This window comes from Alexandromys fortis, unplaced genomic scaffold (genome assembly GCF_014885135.2).
Source record: "Alexandromys fortis isolate MF-2015 unplaced genomic scaffold, M_Fortis_MF-2015_v1.1 scaffold_106, whole genome shotgun sequence".
NCBI classification, from domain to species: domain Eukaryota; kingdom Metazoa; phylum Chordata; class Mammalia; order Rodentia; family Cricetidae; genus Alexandromys; species Alexandromys fortis.
The window spans coordinates 4965304-4992614 of NW_026067980.1; the positions used below are offsets into that span (position 1 = coordinate 4965304).

At 39.2% G+C, this 27311-nt stretch overlaps 1 protein-coding gene across 4 annotated transcripts in view; it reads right to left on the reverse strand.

Moving 5' to 3' along the window:
* Erc2 (ELKS/RAB6-interacting/CAST family member 2) overlaps positions 1–27311 on the reverse strand; it is an 875988-nt gene that overhangs the window by 508839 nt on the left and 339838 nt on the right. For all 4 annotated transcript variants that reach the window (XM_050158253.1, XM_050158252.1, XM_050158254.1 and 1 more), the window contains exon 7: positions 20315–20482. In XM_050158253.1, coding sequence (XP_050014210.1) covers positions 20315–20482 — 168 coding nt within the window. The remainder of the gene's footprint in view (positions 1–20314; positions 20483–27311) is intronic.

Genomic DNA, 27311 nt, shown 5'->3' on the forward strand with positions numbered 1-27311 from the left:
ATGTGTGTGTGTGTGTGTGTGTGTGTGTGCATGTGCGTGTGTTTGTGTGCGCATCTGCTCAGGGTTTTACTCGTTACCTCTATAGTCCTGGGTAAGATCAGTAAAAAGTAGCCAAGAAACAGCCTGAATGCTCTTGTGTCTTCAAATTTCCTCTGCCAAACAAATTAGTCTATTCTCTTCAAATGCAACTTCAATCATTTTCTCAAGACATGGACAGATAGTTGGTCAAAATATGACACAAAATATGGCCCTAATCTGTTTTCTTTCTCTTCTGCTCAATTTTCTTCCATCATTTTTTTCTTTCAGTCTCCCATAAGAATGGACTTTTATGTTCAGCTTCTATCATTTGAGGGCTTTTCTATTCCAAAGCTCCAATCTCTTCAACAGTTCTCCTTAAATCAGTTTCAAAGCTTAAGAACCATACAGACAGATTTAGCCCAACAATAACCCCACTTCTGGTATCAATTTTAGTTACTTTTCCTGTAGTTGTAATAATATCCTGGCAAAACGATTTAATTACACAAGGATTTATTTTGGCTCACAGTTCAAGAGTATAGTCCACCACAATAAGAAAACTGAGGTGGCAGGATCTTGAGGCAGCTGGTCACATCACATTGACAACCATGAAACAGAAAGCAAAAAATCCTCGTGTTCAACTCTTTTAACTCTTCTTATGCAACGCAGGACCCAAAGCCATGGAATGGACCCGAGTTCCTTCAGGGTGGGTCTTGTAGTCCCAATTAACCTAACCAAAATAATCTCTCAAAGGCATTTCCATGGATATGCCTAGAAGCTAGTCTCCCAGTTTATGCCAGATCATCTCAAATTACAATCCACACTGACTACTGCAGAGAGATAGATATATTCTCTGCAGTTAGGCCTTATTCCAAATCAAACTCTATTGAGCTACTTCATACCTCTCTCTTTAGAGTTGGACTCCAGAATAAACCTATTGCTGTGATCACTTTTTCTTGGGCCATTTGATTCTAGTCTTTCCATTGCCTTTTCAGTAACTATACAACTTGATAAATTATAAATATTTTACAGCAATGAAATAAATTCTTATTCAGAAATGTGAAGATTCTGATCTGCGCAGTAGAAGATACTCACTTCCCCTCTATACTGTGAGGAATCTAGCTCTATTTCCACTCGTACATTCATTTTAGTTTTCTTAACTCTCTAAATGTTTACCAGACTTGTACAGTTTTAATTTCTCACTGTTCCCTCGCAGATTAGTGAGCTAAGCAAAATCTTCACCATATGTTTACTTTATAACTATGTCAATCGGAAGCAGGATCTCACCATTTTTTAAATTGCTACAGATAATCTACTATACTTGCACCATCCTTAGTACACTAAATATAACTGTCAAATGAATAAAGAAATAAATGAACACAGTATTTTTCCATGAGCACATGGATTTCCCCATGCACAAAGCTGAAGAGTGAAATCCAGACTACCTCTGATCATAGCCAACCGCTACTATTTACCAGCTGCATTGCCCCTCTAAGGGTTGCCATTGGGATTTAAATGAAGAAGAAGAAGAATCCATGAAAATGGTAAGCGCTATGCTATCAAGACTTGTAAGTACTCTGTAAGTTAGACCTGTGACTATCATTATTAAGCAGACTGACTACTCAGACCACTGCCCACATTCTAACTTTTATGTAGTAGCTCTTATGGTATCACATAACCAAAAGGTGCTGCATAAACCTGATGGCAGTGGCAGTGGACCACAACAGTTCCCAAACCTCCTGGTCTGCCAAGCTTAATAAAGTGTGTTATCCATTCTTCCCGACCACTGCTGGAGATGTTACAGCCTGACCTTCTATTGATCCCTACATCATCCCAATGGACCTTGTTCCATTGTAATTTATTACAACAGCTAAATTGAATCCACATGACAGTGCGCAGAGCCAATTCTCACTGTGGTTCTCCCTCTCCCTGTCCCCCACCCCACTGCCCCCAAAGATTTGTGGAGACACTGAATTAGATGATTTACTCAATTCCAGATATTACCGCTATTGAATTCCTTTCTTTAATCTTGCACATCCAACTAGGAAACGATAAAGATTGTTTGGCATGATTTGTTTTGCAGTCCTGTAAATTTATTATTAATGCCGAGTCAGTAATCTTCACTTGCCTGCTCAATTCTTCCCAGCCATGGTCTTTATCTTGAGGAATTCGAGTTGCTTGTTGCTACTGACATCTCCTATATTCCTCAAGCCTTTTTTCTCAGTTAGGAAGAAGCAGGTCCAGAAAGATATCTCACTAGCTGCAGGCACTACTTCATATAAATAACAACAGGAACAAGCAGAGGCTGCACAGGAGTTTGCCAATAGATGTCTGAGCAAATTAACACCTCCTGGGAGCTACAAGGCAAACTCAACAGCTACAGTCGATGCTCACTATGTCCCTGCAGCTCAGCACTGGGACAGTGCCTCGCTGCTGCTTGCTTTATCTGGAATTACTGATTTTGTAAGCACTGTAGACAGCGCTCCTCTGTCTTCTTCTCGCTCGGCTCTAATCCGTGCTGACATCCTAACTAGGAGACTTATCTAACAAGAAACTAGTTTGTCAACTACCATCACATTTAGCCCAGTCTGTTCAGTTCCCACATCCTTGATTATAGAGACTATAAAGGCATCAAAAGAGGGATTAAAGGATGAACTATTCAAAGAAAAAATGTTTAACTTCAAATTCTAAATAAAGATCTTGTGGCATTGAAATGAAAAAAAAATGTATAAACCACAGAGAAATGTACAACAAATGTTTGAATTACGAACGGAAATGAAATAGCAAGCCAAAAGCTCAATTATGTTTCCTCAATAATAACACTTTCTAAGAGTTTAGACTTGAACACAGAAAATAACATATATTTCCTTATGACAAGGCCATGTTTACTGGAGGATTAAGCTAAAGTTCTGTAAACAGACAAATACATAAATTACCCTGGGTGTTTCAGTAAGTTCTGTATCTGTGACATTCAGTCAACATCTATAAAAATATTTTAAAAGGGAGGTTTAAGATAATACAGAGTAAAATTAGCTGATATATACGAATAAGTATAAGCAGCTATTACTATGACCAACTTAAATGAAAAAATCTTTAATTCCATTTTTTTCTAAATTTCATATTATAAATAAATTCAAATTTTCCTTGTTAAGGTTAAAAATGTATTTTGTTCACTACCTTATAAAAATAAATCGATAAATAAATATATTGTATAAAATCAAAGTATTCCATTTTAAAGACCTAATCTGATTTTTTAAATGAGAAAAGTTATATCATTTTCTTCCTCAAACAAAAAAATGAAGTTGGATCCATACTTATCTGCGAGCTGTTTGAAAATAAAGTACTTTATTACTCAAGAAATAATAGATAAACAAGAAAGAACAGAAAAAGTTCAGTTTCAAGGAAAACTTCACTCCACCATACTCAACAGGTTGAACTGACACCTTTAAAATTCAGGCCAGTTTCATGCATCTGATCCAGGGAGAAAGTGGCATCAGACAGTCTCTCCTAGATGCCCCTTTCTGTAAAAACTAGAGAAGGGAGAGGGACCCATACACTCCCTCGCTCCTATTACAAATGGCAATCGCAATGGATAGAGGTTCTCTTCGTTTTAAACATAAAACAAGCAGCGGTTCCTTTTTGTTCTCAAGTCTGCTGTTTCATGCCTTTCACCGCACACGCCATTCACACACACGTGCACACAAGCACGTCTTATCCTTTGCTTTGCAGACTTTCAAATTAACCTTCCACCATCTCACTTCCAGAATAACTGTGCCAGGTTCGCATCCAAAGCTCTGAATTCTCTCCTTAATTCTGCCGAGCTAGTGTTAGGCAAAAGATTTGCTTTCTGGATCTTAGAATCTCCCCTCACCTTCGGTGCTACAACTATAGCTTCAGGACCAAAGACCTGTATGGTTTCGAGATTATGACATGGAAAGTTACTCAAACAATGAGATTATCTGCATAACTACCTCTAAAAGCAATAGCTTTAGAATTTACTATTGGCAGGAGCTGTAAGATTGACGAACCTCAGATGCATCATGCTAAGTGCAAGGAGCCAGACACAAGAGATGCACATGGTATTGCATGGCTCCAGCTCCATGATATTTTGGAAAACATAAAATCAAAAGAAGGGGGGAATAAATGAATGCTTGCCACAGGTGGGAAAAGAGACAGACTGGAGAGAGCATCATAATGGAGTTTTCTGGGGTAACAAAGTTGTCTTGTATCACAATGATGGAAGGGAATCACACAATCCTAAGCTTTTGTTAAAAACCCATAGAAATACATACCATAAAGAGTAAACTTTATGATATGTAAATTTAAAGATAGATTTAAGATGGTCTCTACAAATTAGTTCCACCTGCTCCCCAAGATCTTTGCTTTAGATTTAAAAGATTTGATAGGCTTAGGGTTTAAATTCTGATTTTTATTCTAAAATAGTAATGTGTCACAGCTTAACTTGATGAGTATTCTGCTCAACACAACTATGTTAGAAAACTAAAACTGAAAGTGAGATACGAGCCTATCCTCATTTTACAGATGGGGACATCAGGCCAAAGATGACGTGATTCACGTGCTTTTTACAGTCTGAGCCTGGAATGTCTACCAAAGTGTATGTGCCAAAGGCTGGGCTTCTATCAGTTTGCAGTCCTACTGAGAAGTGATGCAACTTTAGGAGGCCGGGCCTTGTTGAAGGACATGCCACTGAAGGAAACAATCGTTCCTAGCCCTTCCTTTCTTTCTTTCTTTCTTTCTTTCTTTCTTTCTTTCTTTCTTTCTTTCTTTCTTTCTTCCTTCCTTCCTTCCTTCCTTCCTTCCTTCCTTCCTTCCTTCCTTCCTTCCTTCCTTCCTTCTTTCTTAATCTTGGCTTCTTGCTTTCCGACTTGTGGTACAGTTACTTCCATCAAGGATTCCCATCACCGTGAGTGATATTCTTCCTAACGACAGGCCTAAAAACAATGGAGTCTACTGATAATGGCCTAGAACCTCTGAAAACATTAACCAAAATAAGAAATAATAAAATTTTAAGTTGATTTTTCTCAGGCATTCATCATAGCCATGATAGAAAGTTGACTAATATATTCATGATTGGAATTTTAAGATCCTCTAAGCAATAGCATTGGGATTCACAAACAATAAAGCAGACATACACACACACACACACACACACACTCCCTCTCTAATACAGTTCTGTCACATACATTATACATTATTTAAATGAATAAAATTAATGAGTATTTTCTATGCCATTAAGTATTATTTTATGATACCATTTATACTGATGAATTTGCACACATAACTTCATCATCACATATTTGGATAACTCATCACTCTGGAATATTTTCACTGATTAAAAAAATGCATAAATCTTGTGGCTAAATCAATGCTTACATCTTAATTTTTTTTCCTTACAATGAATTCCAATGGAGAGAACCAGTGATTTAAGCAGCCCTAGTAAATGACTCCACATTTATTTCCCCCAATATCTAATATTTATATGTGTCATCACAAGGTCACATGGACCATTCCTGTATACTAAGAGTATGTTGGTAACATGGAAGGCTGACAAAGGTTCTTTGTCCCTGCATTCCTACCTTACCTGACTTCCCGTGACCATGCCTCCAGCAGTTCTGAAGCTCATAAACACTCAGAATTAGAGAGCTGTGGTGTATGCCACCCTTCATAGGCGTTTATAAGTTAGTGTATCATTTGTGACCTAAAGAATTTAGCCTCATATTTTCGCACTACAGAAAGAACTATCTCCACCCACTGTCAATGGGGGCTATTCATTCCTGCATATCTTGTTGATTACTCAGAAGAACCCACAGAATGCAACAGGAAGTAGGGAAGACCTCACCTCTGGAAAGGAATGACGTCCCATTTCACTATGAAGAAATGCCTGAGCCAAACAGTAAATCTGTTCCAGAAAAGAAGTATACTTTGCTCACTCCCATTAAATATTTAGAACACATTAAAAATCTTTCATATGTGCCATGAAGGTGGCTAGATGACAGAATACCCTATAAGTTATAATAACTTATGGTCTACACCAGAGCTCAACAAACTACACCCCATAGGCCAACTAGATTGCTTGTGAAATAAAGCTTTATTGGAATATAGCCAATAGCCACTCCTACTTGTATACTTGCTTAGAGTGCACCATAGCTTTGGAAAGATTGTTCATTCAGTCCATTCCATTTTAATTTTTTTTTTGGTGGTGGTACATGCCTTTATTTTTTTTATTTTTATTTATTTATTTAATTTATTTATTTNATTAATTAAAGATTTCTGTCTCTTCCCCACCGCCGCCTCCCCTTTCCCTCCCCCTCCCCCAATCAAGTCCCCCTCCCTCATCAGTCCAAAGAGCAATCCTACTGGACCTATTGGTTTTGTGGGAGCCTAGGCAGTTTGGATGCTCACCTTACTAGACCTGGATGGAGGTGGGTGGTCCTCGGACTTCCCACAGGGCAGGGAACCCTGATTGCTCATTTCAATTTTTTATCTTATTTATTATGCACCTATAATATGCCAAAAAGTGTGCTGGTTAAAAGGATAAAAGGGTGAATAAGACCAGTAGTTTCATAGGAAAAATGGACACAAACATATAATATCACAGTCTCAAAAATCTCAGCTACTTGATCTGATATAACGTAGTATACAAGTGGTGTAATGACAGCTTACTCTCTAGAAAACATTTTAAAATAATGAATTCCCTCTAAAATTATAAAACATCATAAAAGTTCCAGTGATTCACAACTTGAAAAGTCAAGGCTGTAGAAATGGTTTTGTTGTAGACTGTGCTGCTTTAGTGGACTATAATGTTCTTTGCATGCTCTGAATACCAGTCCTGTTTACTTACAACTGAACTTCTGATGAATTATTTTCAACGAATTGGCATGCCAAGGTGACAGACTAAATCCACATAAAACCTAAGAAAGCTTAAAAAAGGAATCCTATACACAAAAGAACAGTTATACATGGTTTGGTAGTGGCATTTTTTAGCAAGCAGAGGCATGCCTCCTTTAAGAGAGGTTTTCCTGATTCAGTAGTAGCAGAAAAAAAAAAGTGCACCACTTTGCAATGTTGGCTTTCTGTGCAATGCTGCAAGTGCAAACTCTGACTCTTTCTGGAGATCCGGCTATGGAGCATTTAAATGGGGTTTGTGAGCAACATGTTACCAACCGTTTAATGGCTCAACATAGAGCCACTGCATACTTGGAACTGGTGCAATGTGCACATTTTGCAGAGGTGGTGAAACGGACTTCCACCATGCTGGACTGTGCGGAACAAGCAGGCAGGACCCTATGTACCCTAGCAATGCCACAGCTTAAGTTTTTAAGAAGCGCTTAGCATTTTAAGAAGCGATCCTGGACAATAAAGAATTACAGATACACAATAGGACACATTCAGATATAAAAGACCTCTAAATGAGTCACAGTGTTGGATAAATGTACATAGGCTTGGGAGAGAGAAGAAAAACAGTATAGATAGTTATAAAAAGAAGTAAATGGTTTAAAAAATAAAACAAAGTTTTTAAAAAGAAAGAGTACAGACAGTCATAGAATAAAAGGAGTAAAATAAGTAGGCCATGTAAAAATGGGAAATTCACAGAGAGTCTGGATTACATATACTATTATGTTTTCTTTAAATTTTTTGACTGTGAAGGAACTAAGTACAGAGAGACATTTCAAAATATGAATCTATGGATATGTTGCTTTGGAAAAGAGGTTCTTCTTTTGTTTCCACAGACAATGAAAACCTGTGGAATCCTTCTAGACTAAAGTTGTTTGATGGACCAAGACCCCCTGAAAGGTCTCTGTGAAACCCACAAAAGAAAATGTTTTACCCAATAAACAGCAGGAAGTAGTTTGGAGAGAACTACACCCAAATTCCCTAAATGATTGTTTGTAAATGTTTGTTTATTGATACAAATTTAAGGTCAATCTTGTTATTGTATTTGTGTAGCTCACTTAAAAATATAATGTATAATTAAAAAAAAAGAAATATAGATTAACGGATAATCATCTATAATAGTCAAACTTGTAGTCATGTTAGTTAGATATATAGATAGGTATTCTTCAAATATTTCAGAGACCTTGAGAATATGGCATTTAAAATGTTTTAAAAACTTAAAACTTCAATAATAATAAATGAAGTTTTTAAAAAAAAACTTAGGATGTTTCATGACAATGAGACACATCTGCTCCTAGCAACACCAATTACTTCAAGAGGATGATGGGCATTGAAGAGACTCCTTATGAAATTTGTTAGCCAATTGGGCAAAAAAAAACTGCTCTTGCCTGGACTGCTTGATTGCATGTTGGGTGAACTGGACATGCAAAACCCACAGAGAAATGGTGGCTGAAGTTGCCTAAAATAGATGAGACAGTCCCTTGGGGTTCTTGCTTCATAAAAGACTCTGCCAGACATTGTGCAGGACACATAAAAAAGTTACTGACAAACTGCCAATATAGGCAGAACTGTCTTCAAAATTTCATGCTTCAGGTGGATGCTCACCTTACTAGACCTAGATGGAGGTGGGTGGTCCTTGGACTTCCCACAGGGCAGGGAACCCTGATTGCTCTTTGGGCTGACGAGGGAGGGGGACTTGATTGGGGGAGGGGGAGGGAANGGGGGAGGCGGCGGTGGGGAAGAGACAGAAATCTTTAATTAATTAATAAAGAAATAAATAAATTTAAAAAAATTCATGCTTCATGGAAAAGTCTGCTGGATACTATGGGACTGTAGGCTGAAGATGGATGCCCCAATGGTACAAAAGAACTTTGGGTGACTGTCCAGGCAGCACGATGTCTATGTCAATTCTAGAGTTTTGGAAGTTGCTTATAATGTACTTCCTGTTTACTTAGGTAATATTATATCCTTCTAGAGTCTTTGATGGAGTTGAAGAATTTATAGCTATAGTTATAGTTTTCCTTAGTTATGATAAAAGATAAAGTAGATATAAACATTATAACTGTAATTCTTTTTTGATACCTGTTTTATTATATGCAATTTTACTGTGTTAATGTTAAAACCTTCCTTTTCATTTAAAGAAAAAAGGGGAAGTAATGTGGGATTTCTTTCTGTATGCTGTGAATATGATTTGTGAATAAAGAAACTGCCTTGGCCTGTTGATAGGGTAGAACTTAGGTAGGCAGGAAAAACTAAACTGAACACTGGGAAAAGGAAGGCTGAATGAGGGAGAAGCCATGTAGTCTGGCTGGAGATAGATGCCAGAACTTTTCCTGGTAAGCCATAGCTTCATGGTGATACACAGATTAATATAAATGGGTACGAGTTAGCCAATAAGAAGCTAAAGCTAATGGACCAAGCAGTAATTTAAATAATATAGTTTCTGTGTGATTATTTCGAGTCTGAGCTGCCAAGCAGCTAGGAACCAACAAGCGGCCTCCTCCAACACACTTAAATCTAATTCCTAAAGTCATGTAACAAAATACATCCAGTTTAGTGGCTTAAAACAACACCCACTTATCAAACACAGTTGTGTAGGTCAGAAGTCCTACCTAGACATCTGGACTCCGTCCTCAGGGATGAGACCAAGGTGTCGGCCATGACGAATACATGTGGAGTCCATCCTCAGGGATGAGGCTCCAGTAGGAAATGCACTACCAGGAATTTTCTCACTGCCAGCCAAATTTGTCATTGTAGGGTCTTAAAACTGAAATTTGATTTCCTTGCTGGTTTACATGAGGCCTGATTGCAGCTCCTGTCACATGGCCTCTCCATGTGACATGGCCTCTCTCAATTCAACAGAAGAGAATTAAGGATGTATTGAACTTCCTGGTCTTGCCAATGACTGACTTCTTTGTCTTTAACCGTAGGAGTCAAACTTAAAGTGCCTGAGTGATAGGTCACATATACCCAGATCACCTCCTTTTCTTAAAGTCAACTGTACTTTGTACCATAACTTAAAAATCAATACCAAATCTATCACAGTCACATTCCCAGGTGGATAGTCAAGATATGGGATACAAGGGAGGTGAAAAACCTTAGTGGACAACTCAGAATCCTACCACAACATTTTCGTTAGAATTATAAACTCTTTATAAAGAATCATAACTACATTAAACAAGTATGAGTTATTAGTAACATGCTTGTGTTATTGTTTTTTAAAAGCAGCAATCTAAAAAAAAGAAATGTAATACAAATATTATTACAAGGTCCCAAACTGATGTATATTCTATGCCATTGATTCAAAATTAAGTTTCAATAAAAATTGTTTGTTTAAAGTAGTTCTATCTTTTGATTTGTGCAAACTGTATAATCTGGTAAGGAAAAAAAAGAGACACTATAAATAATATTATAATATCAGAACAGTAGGAAGATGCTATGGAGTTACAGGCCCCAGGAACGTACAACCCCTACTTAACATCTATTTGTGGGGGAAACTTACACATGTATTATATAAGTTTTGAATTTTGGGCTTCCCTCACAATATACATTGATAAATGTTGATATAGATATGCATAAACCCTTCATAGCAGAGCAGAATCAATTGCCAAATAGAGGAGAAATAAAGTGAGAAAGACAGACAAAAAATTTTCCTTCCCACATAAATGAGATTGATTTAAATCAAATGGTCCGGGGAATATATAGAAAGACAGACAGAATCATCTCCAGACAGAAAAATGTAAAGGCGTTGCACTTCTAATCCCTCTGACAAAACGGCAGGCAGCAGCTGGCAACCGAGATGGCAGACGTGTTGAGTTGTCTGTGCCTATCAGGGTGACAGTCACAGTCAGGCACTCCGGGCAATTTAATTTTAAGTATTTTAATGGTGTTATTAGGTGATTATATGAAAATATTTTTAAAAGTCTGCCATGATGAAATTGAGTGACGAACATAAGGCCTTAACCTAGTCAATTTGAATCTCTTGGTTTGGCTCAACTCTCTCAGTGAGTGAGAATCAGTTCTCAGCATGATCTGGCCAGGAACTGCATTTTGAAATAACACAGATAATCGTTATTGCCACTTGCAAGTCATAAGGGACTGGCGGAGAACATTATAGTACGAAAGTCAAAATGTCACTCAAATTTTAAATACATAATATATTTGATTGCTAGAAGACATAAAGAAAAGCCCCTAACTGGGAAATTGGTATCATAAATGGAGAAAGAAGTATGGTCCAGCTATATTAAGTTACCTTTGATCTCCCCAAACACACTAGGTTGCCTCTTCCTGCTAGGCCTTGAAAACACTCCTCCTGATGCCTGGACTAGACAGTAATTCTAAGTCCCTCAATGCCAGATTCAGTCCTCAACATTGACAGGAAGTACTTCTTGCTAATTTCATTCGCTCCTATGTACAGATTCACTGATATCATGACTACAGTGAGCTGATCAATTTTAATACTGATAACTATAGCAATCCAACAGAAAATAATATTCTCTATACTTATGGGGCAATGTATATAAATTGTAAAACATAAAATAACAGTAATAGTTCAAACATCACTGTCCTAATTATATTTCTGTGGCGGTAAAGAAAAGATTTTAGGAAAAAAAAAAGGTTTACAATCTCAGGTTACAATCTACCATTGGAGGAATTAAAGGCAGAAAGGCAAGACAGGAGCTTGAAAGCAGGCCTATGTTTCCCAAAGCTTACATCCAACCAAGTCATTGACTTTGCAGCCAAAGAAGTGATGCAGTAAGCATGGAGGATGGCAGGTAGGTAGGCAGAATTATACTCCGTCATATTTTTTATACAGTACAACAGAACGGGGCCACCCATGGTGGACCAGACTCTGCCACACCAGTCAACAGTTAAGACAATGTCCTGTCTTTCATCCATGGCATTCATTTTCCAATAACTCCCCAAAGTGACAAACACAAAGGACAAGAGGAAGGGCACCACTATATGTTATCCAGGCCTTTTAGGAAACATAGAGGTGCTCCTTTGTCCCCATACATGTGAATCTACAAGAAGGGCGATATTGTAGACATCAAGAGAATGGGCACTGTTCAAATGGAATGCTCTAGAAATATATTCCATAGCAATAGGACGAGTCTACAACATCAGCCAGCATGCCACGTGCATCATTGTAAACAACAAAATTAAGGGCAAGATCCTTGCCAAGAGAATTAATGTATGGATTGAACTTATCAAGCACTGAGAATGAGACATCTTCTTGAAATGGGTGAAGTAAAATGATCCGAAGAAGAAGGAAGCCAAAGAGAAGGGCACCTGGCTCAGCTGAAGCCCCAACCTGCTTCATCCAGAGAAGCCATTTTGTGACGACTACCAGAAAGGAGCCTTATCTACTGGAGCCCATTCCCTATGAATTTCTGGATTCATGTACAAAAGAAATAAAGAACCTAGACTGTAAAGTGGTTTCTCTTAAAAAAAAAAAAAAAAAAAAGAAGAAAGAAAAGAAAAAAAAACCAAAAGCAAGTCCCCATTGACATGCCTGAGGGTCAATCTGATATAGGCAGTTCTTCAGCTGTAACCCTTTTCTCAGTTATAACAAGGTTGGGTCAAGTTGACAGTCAAAAACTAGCTAGCATAATCACCTATGCACACACATCAACAACTGTAAACCACTCAAAGTTCTATGGGAGATGCATGAACAAATGCTTCACATGTTGGCTGAGATAATACTCAGAGATCAGAGGTATTTTTCTAAACCGTGTAAAATACATTTCAAGAAACACTACCTCTGGGCAAGGGGTCTAGCTAGTCAATGTAAGAAGGCAGTCCATACGAAAGGAAAGGACTCCCATGGGACAACTTTTGCTGTGTAAGCATCCATGGCAAGTATGATCTGTCCAACAGGATGCTGGTTACTATCACATGACTGGACTCTACCTTTCAGATGTGTCTAGTAATCTCCTAGCTGTGGCAAACAAAAACGCTGCCTAGGTAGTAGTAAAGAGAATGGAAAATATACTACATTAGACACACATTCACTAGTGTGATTGCAGATCCAGTTCCCAGACTTGCAGCTGGTTTCCTACCATCATGAAGATGCAGAACAAGTTTGCATACAGGTCATATGTTGGGTGCACATCTCACTACAGCTAAAAGAACCAAGGCTGGAGGTGGTAAGTGTGGGAAAAGCAATCGTTAGCTCCTCTGCATGTTATTATTCATGGGATGGTTCACTCCTGCAGCCTACACAGAACATACCGTACTGGGAACAGTGAGTGGGTTTGGCATTTCATTGGGGCAAATGACTCTTCTGATAGATGACAATATTCTGAAGACACAAGTAGATCTCAAAGAAATTCCTCTTCTTCCTAGTTCTCATTCGCTGAGATCTGAGTGCATTTTGATTGAAGGAGAGTCAACATGGGGTAAGAAGTTTGCAAAGAGATGAAGATCATAAAATTTCTCCCATAATGCAATACCAGCAAAAGAAGTCTACAGGATATGACACAAAAGTAAGCACAAAGCTCAAGTGAGAAGTTTGGATCTATTCTAGAAGAAGGGCTGTGGATAGATCCTATCAAAGAGCCATACTTGAACAAAATTTGAGGCAGTCCTAAAAGTCTGAATCCCTACTAAGTTGGCAATGCCAGGGCAGAGAGAAGGTAAGAGCACATCCACCACCAGAGGTGGCATCTGACCACACATTTCTGATGCTGTTTGCCTCCTTTTGGCCTCCTAGTACTGACACGGTTCTTGATTATAAATAATCTCATCCTAAAGACCAATTATTGTGATTTGGGATAGTCTTTCAATATATTTTTATACCTTAAAGGAGCCAGAAGTGGTTCAGCGCTATGCACCACCAAGCAGTATGCTTTTGACAATATGACACCTGTGGTTACATAAAGGGTTGTTAGGAAACAATAGTTTCTTATCAGAATATCATTTTTTTCTGGAACCAGAGGATGTCGTTTACTTTATGGACCTTTGGAACCTGGAGAAGTTACTGACACATGGGGAGCATTCGGTAAAATAGTGCATCCTCGCTCCTGAGTTTACTGTGTGTCAGAGTTTCAACCACAATCATCCCAACCATGTAGAATGAAAGTGCTGACGGTAGCAGGTCCATCTACACCATACACATGCGCCAACTCCACTCAGCCCTCACCACATTTTTCAAGTCAGAAGGCAATCTACAAATCTGCTTTCTTCCCCCAATATATAAAATACTCCTGCTCGTTTGCATTGCTCATATGACTAAGGATGAAAATGAATACTGAAAACTTACCCAGTTTTACTGTATTTAGAGCAATTTCTAAGGTAGCAAATGTATTCTCTAAGAATCTATGGACTGCATGACGGTCCAAAACTGGCTTAAATACTGCTACCATTTCTAAAATCATTGCAAATGTACAATGTCATCAAGGTTTTAGGGCACTTTCTACAAGAACTCAATAGCCAAGTTATACTTCATCAGCTGAACTCAGTATTTGGGTGTGGGAACAAAAGGCTATGGGATCAGAATAAAACTCATGCTACCCTGCCTTTGGTAGTATATCAAGTGGATAGCCTGGTGAACACTCACATATATGCACAATCTTGTCACAATCTTGTCACCTAAAAATTTCCATACCTTGGCACTATGAAATAGAGCCAAAACTATGGACTCAGGGTCAAAAGTCAACCCTGAGCGATCTGTCTTCATGAGCTGACCTGCCACTCGAGCTTCTCTGTCTACTCAGCTCCAGTTAAAGGAGTAGACCCCATTCTACTAACACCATAGCACAGTGTGGGTCACCAGCGAGGTAATACTGCAGTTTTGACTTTGACACAAGTTTATTATTATTTCATGCCAACACACCCTAATCCAAAGCTTATGCTATTCTAATCCAGACCTGCTCTAAAATAGATCATCATTGTTGAATGTAGACAAAACTCTAAGTTTCCGGATGCAAAGACAATGAGTCACTGACTTCTAGATTATCTCCACATTTTAAAACTAATTCTTGGAGAATTTGATACTTTGCATTTTTATCATATTCAGCCCTCTCTCCCAACTTCTACCAGCTCCACCTCCATACCCATTCAACTTTGTGGTTTTTTTAAACCCATCAAGTCCAATTAATCCTGAATATGCACTCTTGAAGATGTGACTGTCCGCCAGAGGGTGGCAGACCCACCAGGGACCACACCGTTAAGGGAAATGATCCACTCCCTCCCCATTTCCAAGGAACTATCAATATCAACAGCTGGGGGTAGAACTTTGTGTGTATCTCTGTCCTTTATGCACAATTTTTTGAATTGTGTGTATTGCTTCTTTGTAGATAACTTCTCTATCACTAAGATGTCATAACAGACCACGCCTCTCACTGCGCTGCATCACTATGATGTCATAACAGATCATACCCTCACTGTACTGCATTAATATGACATCATAACAGATCATGCCCTTGCTGCATGACATCACTATGATGTCATAATAGATCATGCTCCTGGCTTACTGTATCACTATGACATCATAACAGATCATGCCCCTCACTGCACCATATCATTATAATGTCACAATAGATAATGCCCCTCACTACATTGCATTACTATGACATCATAACAGATCATGCCCCTCACTGCACTACATCACTATGGTATCGTAACAGATCATGCCCCTTGCTGCACTGCATCACCATGATATCATAACAGATCATGCCCCTTGCTGCACTGCATCACCATGATGTCATAACAGATCACGCCCTCACTACATTGCATTACTATGACATCATAACAGATCATGCCCCTCACTGCACTACATCACTATGGTATCGTAACAGATCATGCCCCTTGCTGCACTGCATCACCATGATATCATAACAGATCATGCCCCTCGCTGCGCTGCAATGCTTTCACTGCCTCTCCAAACATATTGGCAAACACTTAAAAAGAAGGAAACATGGGCTAGGGTATGTCTAGTAGACAAAGCACTTGCCACACAAGCATGAGGACCAGTGTTGGGATAACCAGAATCCACACAAAAGCCATCTGTCTAAGGCAGAGAACTCACGTACAGCCACCAAGTAGTGGCAGCCCAGCTGCAGTCCCAGAGCACAGAAGAAAAGACAGGAATCCCAGAAGCACAGAGGCTAGCCAGACTAGGGAATGATGAGCTACAGTGAGGGGCCCGGCTTCAACATAAGATGGAGATCTAACAGGGAGAAGCTTGATGTCATCCTTGCACCTCCACACACAAGTGCACAAACATGAGCGCACATGCATATGTACCCTCATATACCTGCGAACATGACTATACATATGACACTCATATATGTGCAAAAAATAAAGAGGCAAAAAGAAAAAAAATAATGTGGAGCTAATAAACCCTTTCAAATTTCCAAGTCCAGTAAGTTCATGATTTAAACGCTTCGCCTAAAGGATATATACTACTGTGCTGTATGTTGTAGTGTTCTCAACTCTGTAACTTCCAAACTTGTACTCAAACCTTTGCTTCTGGGTATTAGGAGAAAGTTGAAAGTTCTATAAAATATGCTCATTAGTGGTTATGTGTTACCTAGATGCAAGAAGTGTCGCCTAAAAGTCTTCCCGACAACTATGGCCACTTACTACTCATGTAGTCTCACTTCCTGGCGGATGCTGCGCTGAGCTCTTACCCCTCACCTCACACATGGTGTCATCATCACACATACTGAGGACAAAACAGAAATGTTTATTTATTCAATTCGCATTATCCGACTTACTCTATTTTCTCAAACACACACACACACACACACACGCAAAATAAAACCTTGTACCTAAATTACTAGGCTACCAGTCAAAAGTATCTCAAGAGTGTGTGTGACAGAGAACTCAGCACTACTATTCAAGACTCGCACGTTCAGCAGATGCCAGCTTGGTTTTCTGTCACTGATGAGGATTGATGAAATTGTTCTTCCATGGATTGGATCTAAAATGTTCCCCAAGGTCACATGATAAAGGCCTGGGCCCTAGCTGGTTGCATGTGGGAGAAAGGTGGAAACTTAAAGAAGTGGAACCTGGCTGGAGAAAGTAGGTCACTGGGGACAAATGTTAGAAGAGGGTGTTGTGGGAACTCCTTCAGCTAACAGCCTTTCAGATAGCAGCCCATTTGGGGCATGGTCTGAGGCACTATATCTGTGTGCACTGGAAGCTGAGAACCTAGTTTCTGGCCCCTTCCTACCTCAATGCATTTCTGAGATGTCATGAGATGATAGTTTTGTCTGGCATACTTTCCAGTCATCATGATGTTCAGCTTCACTTCAAGACCCAAGCAGCAGAAGCAGCCAACCAGGGAATGAATCTTGTGAGGCTATGAGCCACAGCCAATCTTTCTTTGCTTAGTTTGTCACGACAGTGGAAACTAACACCATCTTCTTTTGAGTTCTTAGAACACACTCTCATTCCTGCTGATCTAAAAGGTGTCGCCTACCCTGGACAGCCACCTTCCACCTTCAGCAGGTCTCCTCTAATCATCTTTATTAATACCTGGTGCTTTAAAACAGAAATACACTGAACAAGCCCTTGTCCATGAATATCTTAATAGAAATGAATTAACGATACAACCAATCAAATAACCATATACTGAGAGCTCTAGACAAAAGCTGTGTAAGTCTTTAGTAAAGTATTAATGATTTAATATAACTTTGTTTGTTTGTGAAATGAAAGCCAGTGTGCCACATAGGTTTCTGGTCAAGCATAATAGGACAGGGATGCATTGGGAAGAGATTTTCCTGTTCTCTAAGACAAAATACTAGAGATTTCATTTGCAGAGCACCAGAAGCATGGACAGGTGAGGGGTCAGACCTAGGGATTCATTGATCATCTCATCACATCTACAGAAGCAAGAGAGTGTCAACTGTCTTGGTGATCTTTGTGTAGCTCATCCCTGAGCCAGATTGGGAGGCAGAGGTTCTCCTGACCACAGACAATAATAGCAGATCCCAACCTTGACTAAGCAAATGTTCTTGTTCAGCACTTTAAGTTCATTCACTCATCCATTAAATATCCATTGAGCAAATATACCTGCTATGTGCTAAAAATATAGCAGTGAGAAAATAATAAAGCCTTACATCCTAGAATCTACATTCAGAAAATATCAGTGGAAAACTTTAGAACATTTTCCAGATGTCAGTAAGTTCTATTTAGAAAAATAAAATTGTACAGGTAAACCAGAGTGTTGGAATAATACATGCCATTTTATGTGTGTGTGGGGGGGCAAGGTCTAGGTCTTTATTTTGAGTACATACTCTCAAGAAGCAAAGGCATGAGTTATATACAAAAAGGATATTTACAGCTGTTCCATCTTGTACAAAGACAATGAGACTGACATATGTAATTTTATACTTCCTAATAGCCTCAACAGACAGTAAGATACAAACAATAATAATTAATTTTAGCAATATATTCTATGTCACTGATGCACCCAAAACATTTCATATAAATAATATAGAAATTCCTATTGAGTGCTCTCAGCATTCTACTTTTCACGACAGACCTTGAAACTATGATATGGTTACCACTCTTGGAACACATTTCAACTGAGGAGCTTAACAACCGATAGCTACCATGATGGGTCTAGAACCAGTGCCTATAAAGGTTGAAGTCCCATACAATTTCAGGACTTTGAGAGAGCATGTACGTGGCTGAAGAAGAATACACAGGCCTTAGCTACTGATATGGCATGAGCATTAGGAGGCTAGGAAGTTAGGAGCCGAACTATGCAGGGTTCTGTGACCTTTGTAAGAACTTCTACCCATTGGGATCAGTGAAAGTTGAAGTCACTTGGATGGGAAAGTACGAAGGACTTGTGATTTGGGCAGCTGTGCTGGACCTCATTCTTGACTTAATGATCTACTATACTATCCTAACGGTCTCAATTTTGGGAGCTCCATGTTTTCAGTAAGACTGAGACCTATAAATTATATGGCTGGTTGAAATTGGAAAGTTCTGATCAGAGAGTAAGTAAATTCTTTGGGGATCTAAAAGGAAAATTCTAGTTTCTACATTAAGAACAGAGTGTAGGAACCACAAATGTAAACACTAAGATCCAGGTAAGAGACAGTGATAAATGACACCAAAAGGAGGGGGCAGTTATTCCTGTGTGCCTGCATTGGCAGTATCACAGGGCCATGCTGTCTACAGTAACTTCCTAGCCAGCCAGTTTCTGCTGATTCCAGTTTCAATAGTTGCTACCCATGATTCATAAAGTCCTTTATATTTCTGACATTTTGATTTTCATAGGAGAGCAGGGTTATGAATCTTCTTCTTGCTGACCTTTAAAAACCACCAACAACAATAAGGATGCATGGTATATTAAAAAAAACTATATAAAACAGAAAATGGGAATTCCCCCAAAGTAAAATATGGTGATGTCACAAAATCAGGATCCCAATAGGGAATGAAATGGACCACTGAAAGAAGGAGAAAAGACGGGCCCTAATGAGGGTGAGTATCTTATCAGGTTACTATGGTTGAACTCCTTGTACACTCTCTCCACTTTTTATAAAACACTCAGTCTCAGATGGTTTGTTATAGCAGGAGGAATGGATAAAGACAACAAGATGTGATCAATCAAAGTTTATCTAACAGTAAAGTATATCAAAGATTCATCTTAAGACACAATCTCTAAATACACTGGTCAACTTTCATAATGAAAAACTTTAAAATCACCACTTAGGAATTTTTCTTCTTTTTTTATTTATTAATTAATTTTTTACATACCAATCCTAGTTCTCCTCCCTCCTCTCCTCCCACTCCCCCTAACACATCCCCACAGCTGCTCCTCAGAGAGGTTACAGCCTTGCCTGGAAAATCAACTATGACTGTACCATCCCATCCTTGAGGCAGGACCAAGGTTTCCACCCAACCCCCATGCCTAAGCTGAGCAAGGTGCCTCTCCATAGAGAATAAACTCCACAAGGTCAGTTCATGTGTTAAATTTTGATCCTGGACCCACTGCCAGTGGCCCCACACACTGCCCAAGCCACACCACAATTTTTTTCCATCTATTTGTCTTTCCATTACAAGAGACTGAACTCAGGGTCCCACACATGTTCTTCCCACTGAGATACAATCTCAGCTCTTTTATTGGCTGATTTGCGTTTTAGATTTGTATATAAATTGGAATATAATTCCTTATTGCTTATTATTGCAATTTTTAAAAAAAACAAATCTATTTCTTGGGCAATCAAATAGAAAATGCACAGGTCATGCTAAAAATGATACAGTAGAACTCTTAGTAAATTAAATACCAGTAAGTAAAAAACTGATATATCCTAATCTAAATTTTAAAGATACTCTATCTCCCACAGTTCCAAAGCTCTCTGAAACGTCAAACATGCGTGATAACAACGCCCATCTTTGAGGAGTTGTATCAGCTACTCACTTTTTTCTGAAGAACGTTGATTTTTCTTTCCTTTACTTCTAACATATCTTTCATGTCACGGATCTCTCCAGCTAGGGTCCCCTTCTCTTCTGTGAGGTCTTGCAACTGTTTTGTTTTCTTATTGAGGAAAGATTCTTTCTCTTCCAGGCGTAATCTCAGCGCATCTACCTGAAATGAGGACAAAGATGGAAGGTTCAGTTTTATATAGAGGTTTTCAGTAACCAGTGCAGGACTTGGTTTTCCAGGGAGGTTGTTGGTAATCAGCACACGACTGCGATGGGGGTGGCAGTGGAGAGTCCTGCAGTACATCACAATTAAGTCTCTGTTCAAAGACACCTTGGTGGGGGCTAGAGAAGCCACTCAAAGGTTAAGAGTACTGGCTGCCCGTTCTTTGAGATGACCCAGGCTCAATCCTGGTATCTACATGGTGCCTAACAACCATCTCCAAGGGATCCAACCAACTCCAAGGGTTCCTACACCCTCCTCTGGCAACTGTGGATACACATGGTACACAAACATGTAAGCAAAACATCCATATGCATAAAATAAGAATAAATGAGTCCTTTTTAAGCCAACGCCATGAATTTTAACAGCCTACAATCTACCATGATGTGCTAATAGCTGAAGAGTGGTACTTAAAAAGAAAAGTCTATATAGGTTTTGGGAAATAAGGCATTACAAAACAGTAGCATTCTGTGTTTATTTCCCTACTCATGGGAAACAGCATGTTTCCTGAGGTTAGTGAACAAAGCACACTGATTCCTTCACATGAGATGCCTGGGAGGGAAAACATTGCTCATGTTTTGCAGGGTCTTCCAAGAACACGGAGAACCAAAGAACATCTGGATGAAGAAGACAGACACGGAGAGGAACTGCTAAACTAAAAAATCGCATGGGCCAGAAGGAAGCTGCGCTGCCAGGGCAAGGAAAGACATGGGAACAAACAGTCATTCTCAAGTTCGATAATGATCACGTTCCAGACACTTTTTCAAAAACAGATCACTAAAGAATTCTTATTTCTACCTTGATGTGGGAGTGTCATATCAATCTGTTGATTTCATTGGTTAAGTAATAAACACACTGCTTGGCCTCATAGGTTAAAGCATTGGTGGGAGGAGTAAACAGAATAGAATTCTGGGCAGAAGAGGAAGTGAGGTCAGACTCTGCTCTGCTCCCGGAGAGACCGGACAGCTCTGCTCTCTGGAGCAGAGACACCAGGATGGACGGAGGCTAGACTCTTCCCGGTAAGCGCACCTTGGGGTGCTTACACACATCATTAGAAATGGGCTAGTCCAGATGCGAGAATTAGCCTGTAAGGGTTAGAGTTCATGGGCCAAGCAGTTCTTAAATGAATACAGTTTGTGTGTTGTTATTTCGGGCATGAGCTAGCCAAGCGGCCGGGGTGTTGGGGACGCAGCCCCGCCGCTCTTATTTCAACACTACCTGAGATCAAACAATAGAAAATCAACACTCTCATTTATCCAATGTTACTAGTTAAATGAAAAAAACATAAGCTCTATGTATTTTTATTTGTCTTTATATGTAGCATATGTATATATTCATATGATTATGGATATATGTATGCGAGGATGCGTGTGAACATATGTGTTAAAGCACATGAAGTTCATGAGGTAATGAGAAGTGATATCTTTAAGTGTTCCCCACCCTGGCTTATTACTATTTTTCCAGACATGGTATCTTACTGAACCCACGCTTCACTGTTATTCCAGTTATACTAACTGGCCAGAAAGTCCCAGGGCTCCTCCTGTCTCTGCCTCCCCAGAACTGGGATTCTAGATGAATGTTGTCACATTTGGCTTTTCCCTGGATGCTGGGATTCCAAACTCATACTTACATGGCTATCTCCCCAGCCCCAAGCCTTATGTTTAGTTTAACACTCTGGATACCACACACACAAAGTAAGTTTTACTTCTACACTACTCTGATCAGATTATAAAAGAAAAGTATCACTGAAGTATCAAAAAAAGATAATACAAAAATATGAACACCACTGAAATTAATTTTGTCTTTTCAAATTCTCCTTATCAGTTTATATCATATTCTCACTCATGTTTACAAATATAGATCATGCCAGTTTCTAAGAGCAACTGTGACATATTATATGAAGGCTTATTGTTCCTAATTATTATTAATAACTACCTACAAGTTTTTCCAAGAAAATTTTTGATAAACAATGATATCTAATGCATTACTCCCAAGGCATATGATTTCTCAATTGGATGTTAAAAAGAAGATTAGACATCTTTACTAAAATTATTGTACTTCCATTTTAGCAGATATCAGTGACGGCATCTGAATGGTTCTGTCTGTCTTAGATACTGTTCTAGTGCTGTTAGGAGACGTTATGACTAAGGAAACTCTTAAAAGAGGAATCACTTATTTCATTGGGATCTGCTTACAGCCTCAGAGGGCTAGTCCATTATCATCACGGGGGGAATCAGACAGGCATGGAGCTAGAGCAGTAGCTGAGAGCTTTGCATCCTGTTTAACAGGCATCAAACAGAGAGACACTGGGCCTTGTGTGAACTTTTGAGCTTTCAAAAGCCCATGCCAAGTGACAAACCTCTTCCAACAAAGACACACCTCCCCTCAAAAGGATACACTGCCTATTCCTTCCTAATTGAGCACCAATGGAGGACAAGCATTCAAATAGATGACTGTATGTGGATCATGCTCATTCAAAAAACCACACTGTCATCCCATAATGCTTAGATTAATCAATTTCCCAAAGAGGTAATAATAAAAGATAGTGCAGAGGAAGCCTTGAGTGAATGTGTAAAGATCAGAGGCCCTGAGTGAGTATGTATTGTCTGATGTGGGCTTAGCCATTTCATTCCGTGTTTCCTTAAGAAGGGACAGTAAGTATGGCTACTTGGAAGGAAACACAAGAGAGATCAAGAGATAGAGACTCGCAGGAGTATTGCGTTTTCACTTTCAGTTTGTAAAGTCTTTATGTAAGTCCATGGGGAGGAAATTCTGTTTTCAAATTGATTAAGAGGGTAGAAATATGATGAATTATCGAAACTCACCAAACCTCATAGTTTTATAATTCATATGTCAAAATAGTTAGATTTGGAGTTTCAATCAAATTGAAAAAAAAAAATATAAATATTCAACCAAGAATTAGCAAACATACCCTTCTCTTTCATGACCAAGAGAACAAACAACAACAAAGCCAAGTCTGGAAACTAAAATATCACATAAGCCCTCTGAGAGAACAAAGGGGTCGGAGGACAACAGGTTACTTATGGATGATGGGATAGTGTGGTGACCCTTGATACAGAGACAGATGTCTGACCCTTGCTCTCCACAACAGAAAATTAACAGTCAGCAGCAGCAGCATCAACCACCAAGAAGTAAAAATGATAAAATAACCAGGCAAAAAGGGTTAGAAGTGTTAGCCTTGAGGGAAAAAAAAAGATTGGCAACAAGAAGTAGAAGACTATTGTGTGCCTATCAATTTGTGTTGAGAATTTTGCCTCTGTATAGCATAGTGTAGACTTAAAAGTAAAAAAGTGTAGGCTATAAGAATACCATAATAATGCAAAATAAAAAGACTCGTGAACATGATGAGGACACAGTAAAGAAGCAACTTGGAACATTGTAAGGACACATGTTGGGCCCAGGTCTATGAATATCAGGGCAAGGAACTCTCCCCTTCCCCAACTTTAGCCGCAGCTTCTAGACTCTCGATGCCTGGTACTTTTTGGTATTTTACTTGGGTAAACTACCTCAGGAGAGGATACCTTGGGGTAGACATTTGCCAAAAGAGGATAATGTTATGTCAGGAGAGGATAATGTTCACAACAAGGAAGTTCCTGGAGAATCTTCTTTGTTTACCCCTATCCAAAAATGAGTGTGTGCACCAAAACTGTATTCTAAAATGTCAGAGGCTTTTACAGTTTCTGCCCAAGAAGAGAGGATGGAGCTGGGAATTGCCATGGAGGAGAGATGTTGGGAGCCTGAAGCTATGAGGCAGTGGTTCTGACTGCACTACCAGAAAGGGTAGATATTCTGTGATCAGAGAATGAGAACTGCATGCTCTTTTTTACATATGAGAGCTATGCCTCTTCCTATACATTGATCTGGGTAAACAGGCTGGCAAAAAAGGTTTTAGGAGCGATTTTGATCCTCAAACCTTCACAATGAAAACCCTCAGCTTCTACCTAAGCATCTCAGGTTCTAAAGTGGCTCATCAATATCTAAAGTTGACTTCATCTGCCAACCAGAACATCGCCATTACTTTCTTTGGGTTATCTTATCTGATAACAAAATAGGATTTGCACTTCATGTTCAAAGCAAGGTCGTTTGAACAGCTCCTTGATAAACAGCAGAACGTAGTGTTCCACAGTATAGCTGTCATTTCAAACAGTTTTCATCTATCATAGGTATTTTCACGTGAACTCACTCAGTGAGATTCAGAGAAGAAATATTTGACCGGCTGGTGGCTTAGGCCTGCATCCTAGTTATCAAAGCAGGATGCTCTATGTGTAGACCAAAAGGAAATGTCCACCAACAAAATTGGGATAAAAGTAAATCCCAATATGCAAGGATGAGAACAGAAGTGGGTTGCAAACATTTGGAAGAAGTAGCTTCACACTGATGAACTGTACAAACAGCATTTATGGCACTTCCTCACCACCTGGGGTTTGGCAGTGCCCTGCTGAACTATCCTGAGCTCTGAGGAGATTAACAGTGAGCCCCTCTATGAGAATGTTCTTCCTGGATTGAAACAGAGCAAGGATGGCTGTGATCAACATACTACTCATAACACCCAAACTCAACATGGCAGGGAGATGCCTGTGCCAGCTGAGGTCTTCTGTTGGGGATTTTATTTTCCATGAGCCATAAAGCATGAGCTGAACTTCAAAGGAATTTGTATCATGGCCTTCAATCACCTTAAGTCTATCTTAAAAGCTTTGTACAGTCTCCTAGAATCAAGAAGGAAACAAAAAGAAAAACCGTGAGGCTCTTCTTAAAAAAAAATGAAATAAAATAAAAAAAATGACCTGAACTGCATCCAATTCTCAACCAACATTAGCTCAGCTTGCAGTAAGCAAGTATGACATCATTTCTAAAGTCAAACTTGAACTTCCAGATGGTACAAAACCACAAGCAGGCATGCAGGCCCTCTAGAGTGCTGAAGTTTAAAGATAGTGAAGTATAGGCAAGAAAAGAGCAGAGCCTATGAAAAATTAGAGTGTATAACTCTAAAGTGGGTATCAGTGAGTAGATTAAAGTTCTGCTACTAACATGCTGCCAACAGCAAACATCATTAGAAAAAAGAGAGAAAGAAGTTAGGAAAGGCTTTCTAAGTCATGGGCCAACATCAGGTAGAAAGATAAAAGTTGAACTGCTTGAAAATGTTGAATACCTTTCTTTGTCCTTCACTCAACACCAAATAATTTTAAGAGCCTTTGACACTCTCTCTTAAACTTTGGCAGTTGACTCAATAATAATACCTGGCAAAGCAAAAAGTGCTATCATTTCCCAGAAAAAAATAGAAAGAAATGAGAATTGTATGATATAATCAATGCACAAAGACCCATACAGCTGAACTCCTCTTTTTCCCCATATCAGTTAACCACATGAGGCTTAGTTGTCTGGTGTTTAAACTAGCAACAGCTTTCCATTTTAGGAGAATTGCTCATCTCCTTTGGATTCAGATGTGTGTGCCTGTGTATTCATGTGTGTGTGTGTGTCTGTCCATGTGTGTGAATCCATAAAAACATGTAACATGAAAATGTAACTTTTTATCTTGCAGTATAAAATAAAGCATTTGTTATCACTTAGGTTCCAGGTAATAACTGGAAAGGAAAGCACTTTGGCAATGAAATTGCCAAAAATTGCCAAAATCATAGTTAAGCATTATTGATCTTCATGTCAGTGCCCAGGAATTTTAACCAGTCACAATAGTGAAATATGCTTCTAAAGGTTCTGAATAAACAGTCCCTGACCTCTCTGACAGATTTTATGTGGGCCTTCACAGACAGTTTCAAGACTGTGACGAAACACCAAGTGCCACTTGACGTAAAAGATATAATTTTAAAATCAAGTGGTTTTTGTCGATCTTATAACAACAGCAACACTTGAGAGGATGTAAGAGTTAGCCAATAAGAAGCTAGAGCTAATAAGTCAAGCAGTGATTTAAATAATATGATTTCTGTGTGATTATTTCGGTTCTGGGCAGCCGGAATGAACAAGCAGCCCATTACTATACAATTGGTGCCAACATGGTTGATTAAAATCCACTTAAAGCCTGAGAAGGCTTGAAAAGGAATTCTAGACACAAAAATACAAAATTTAACACAGAATCTTGCTGTTTTCTGGCCATGTTATACAAATCCTTTAAGAGAGGTTTTCCTGACTCAGTGGTAGCAGAAAAAAAAAGCCATGCTATTTTGAAATGATGGTTTTCTGGGCTGTGCTGCCAGTGTGACTTCTGGCTCTTTCAGGAGACTGAGCATTTAAATGAGGTTTGTAAGCAGCATGTTACAAACTGCATAATGGGTCAGCATAGAGCCACTGCATACTTGGAACTGGGGCAATGGGCATGGCTTGCAGAGGCAGTGAACGGACTTCTACCATGTTGAACTGTGCAGAGCAAGCAGGCAGGGCCGTATACATCCTAGTAATGCTTCAGCTTAAGTTTTTAAGAAGAACTCAGCATTTTTTTTTGTTTCCTCCCTGCTGAAGTACATACCATGGACAAAATCTTAAGTGACAATGGGTATATATTGATTTACAGATTAATGGGAAGGATATCATTGTTGAAAAGGTACAGGGCAGAAGTTCATGGTTGCTCAAATTGGGGGAGTTGACTGCTGTTGCTTAATTCCTTGTGTCCATTGCATTCAACCACACACTCCAGCCTATGGTGCTCTCACCTTTAAGGTGGGGTTTCCCACATCATTAAACTATGTGGAAAAATGCCTCAGGAACCCTGATTGTTCTTTGGGCTGACGAGGGAGGGGGA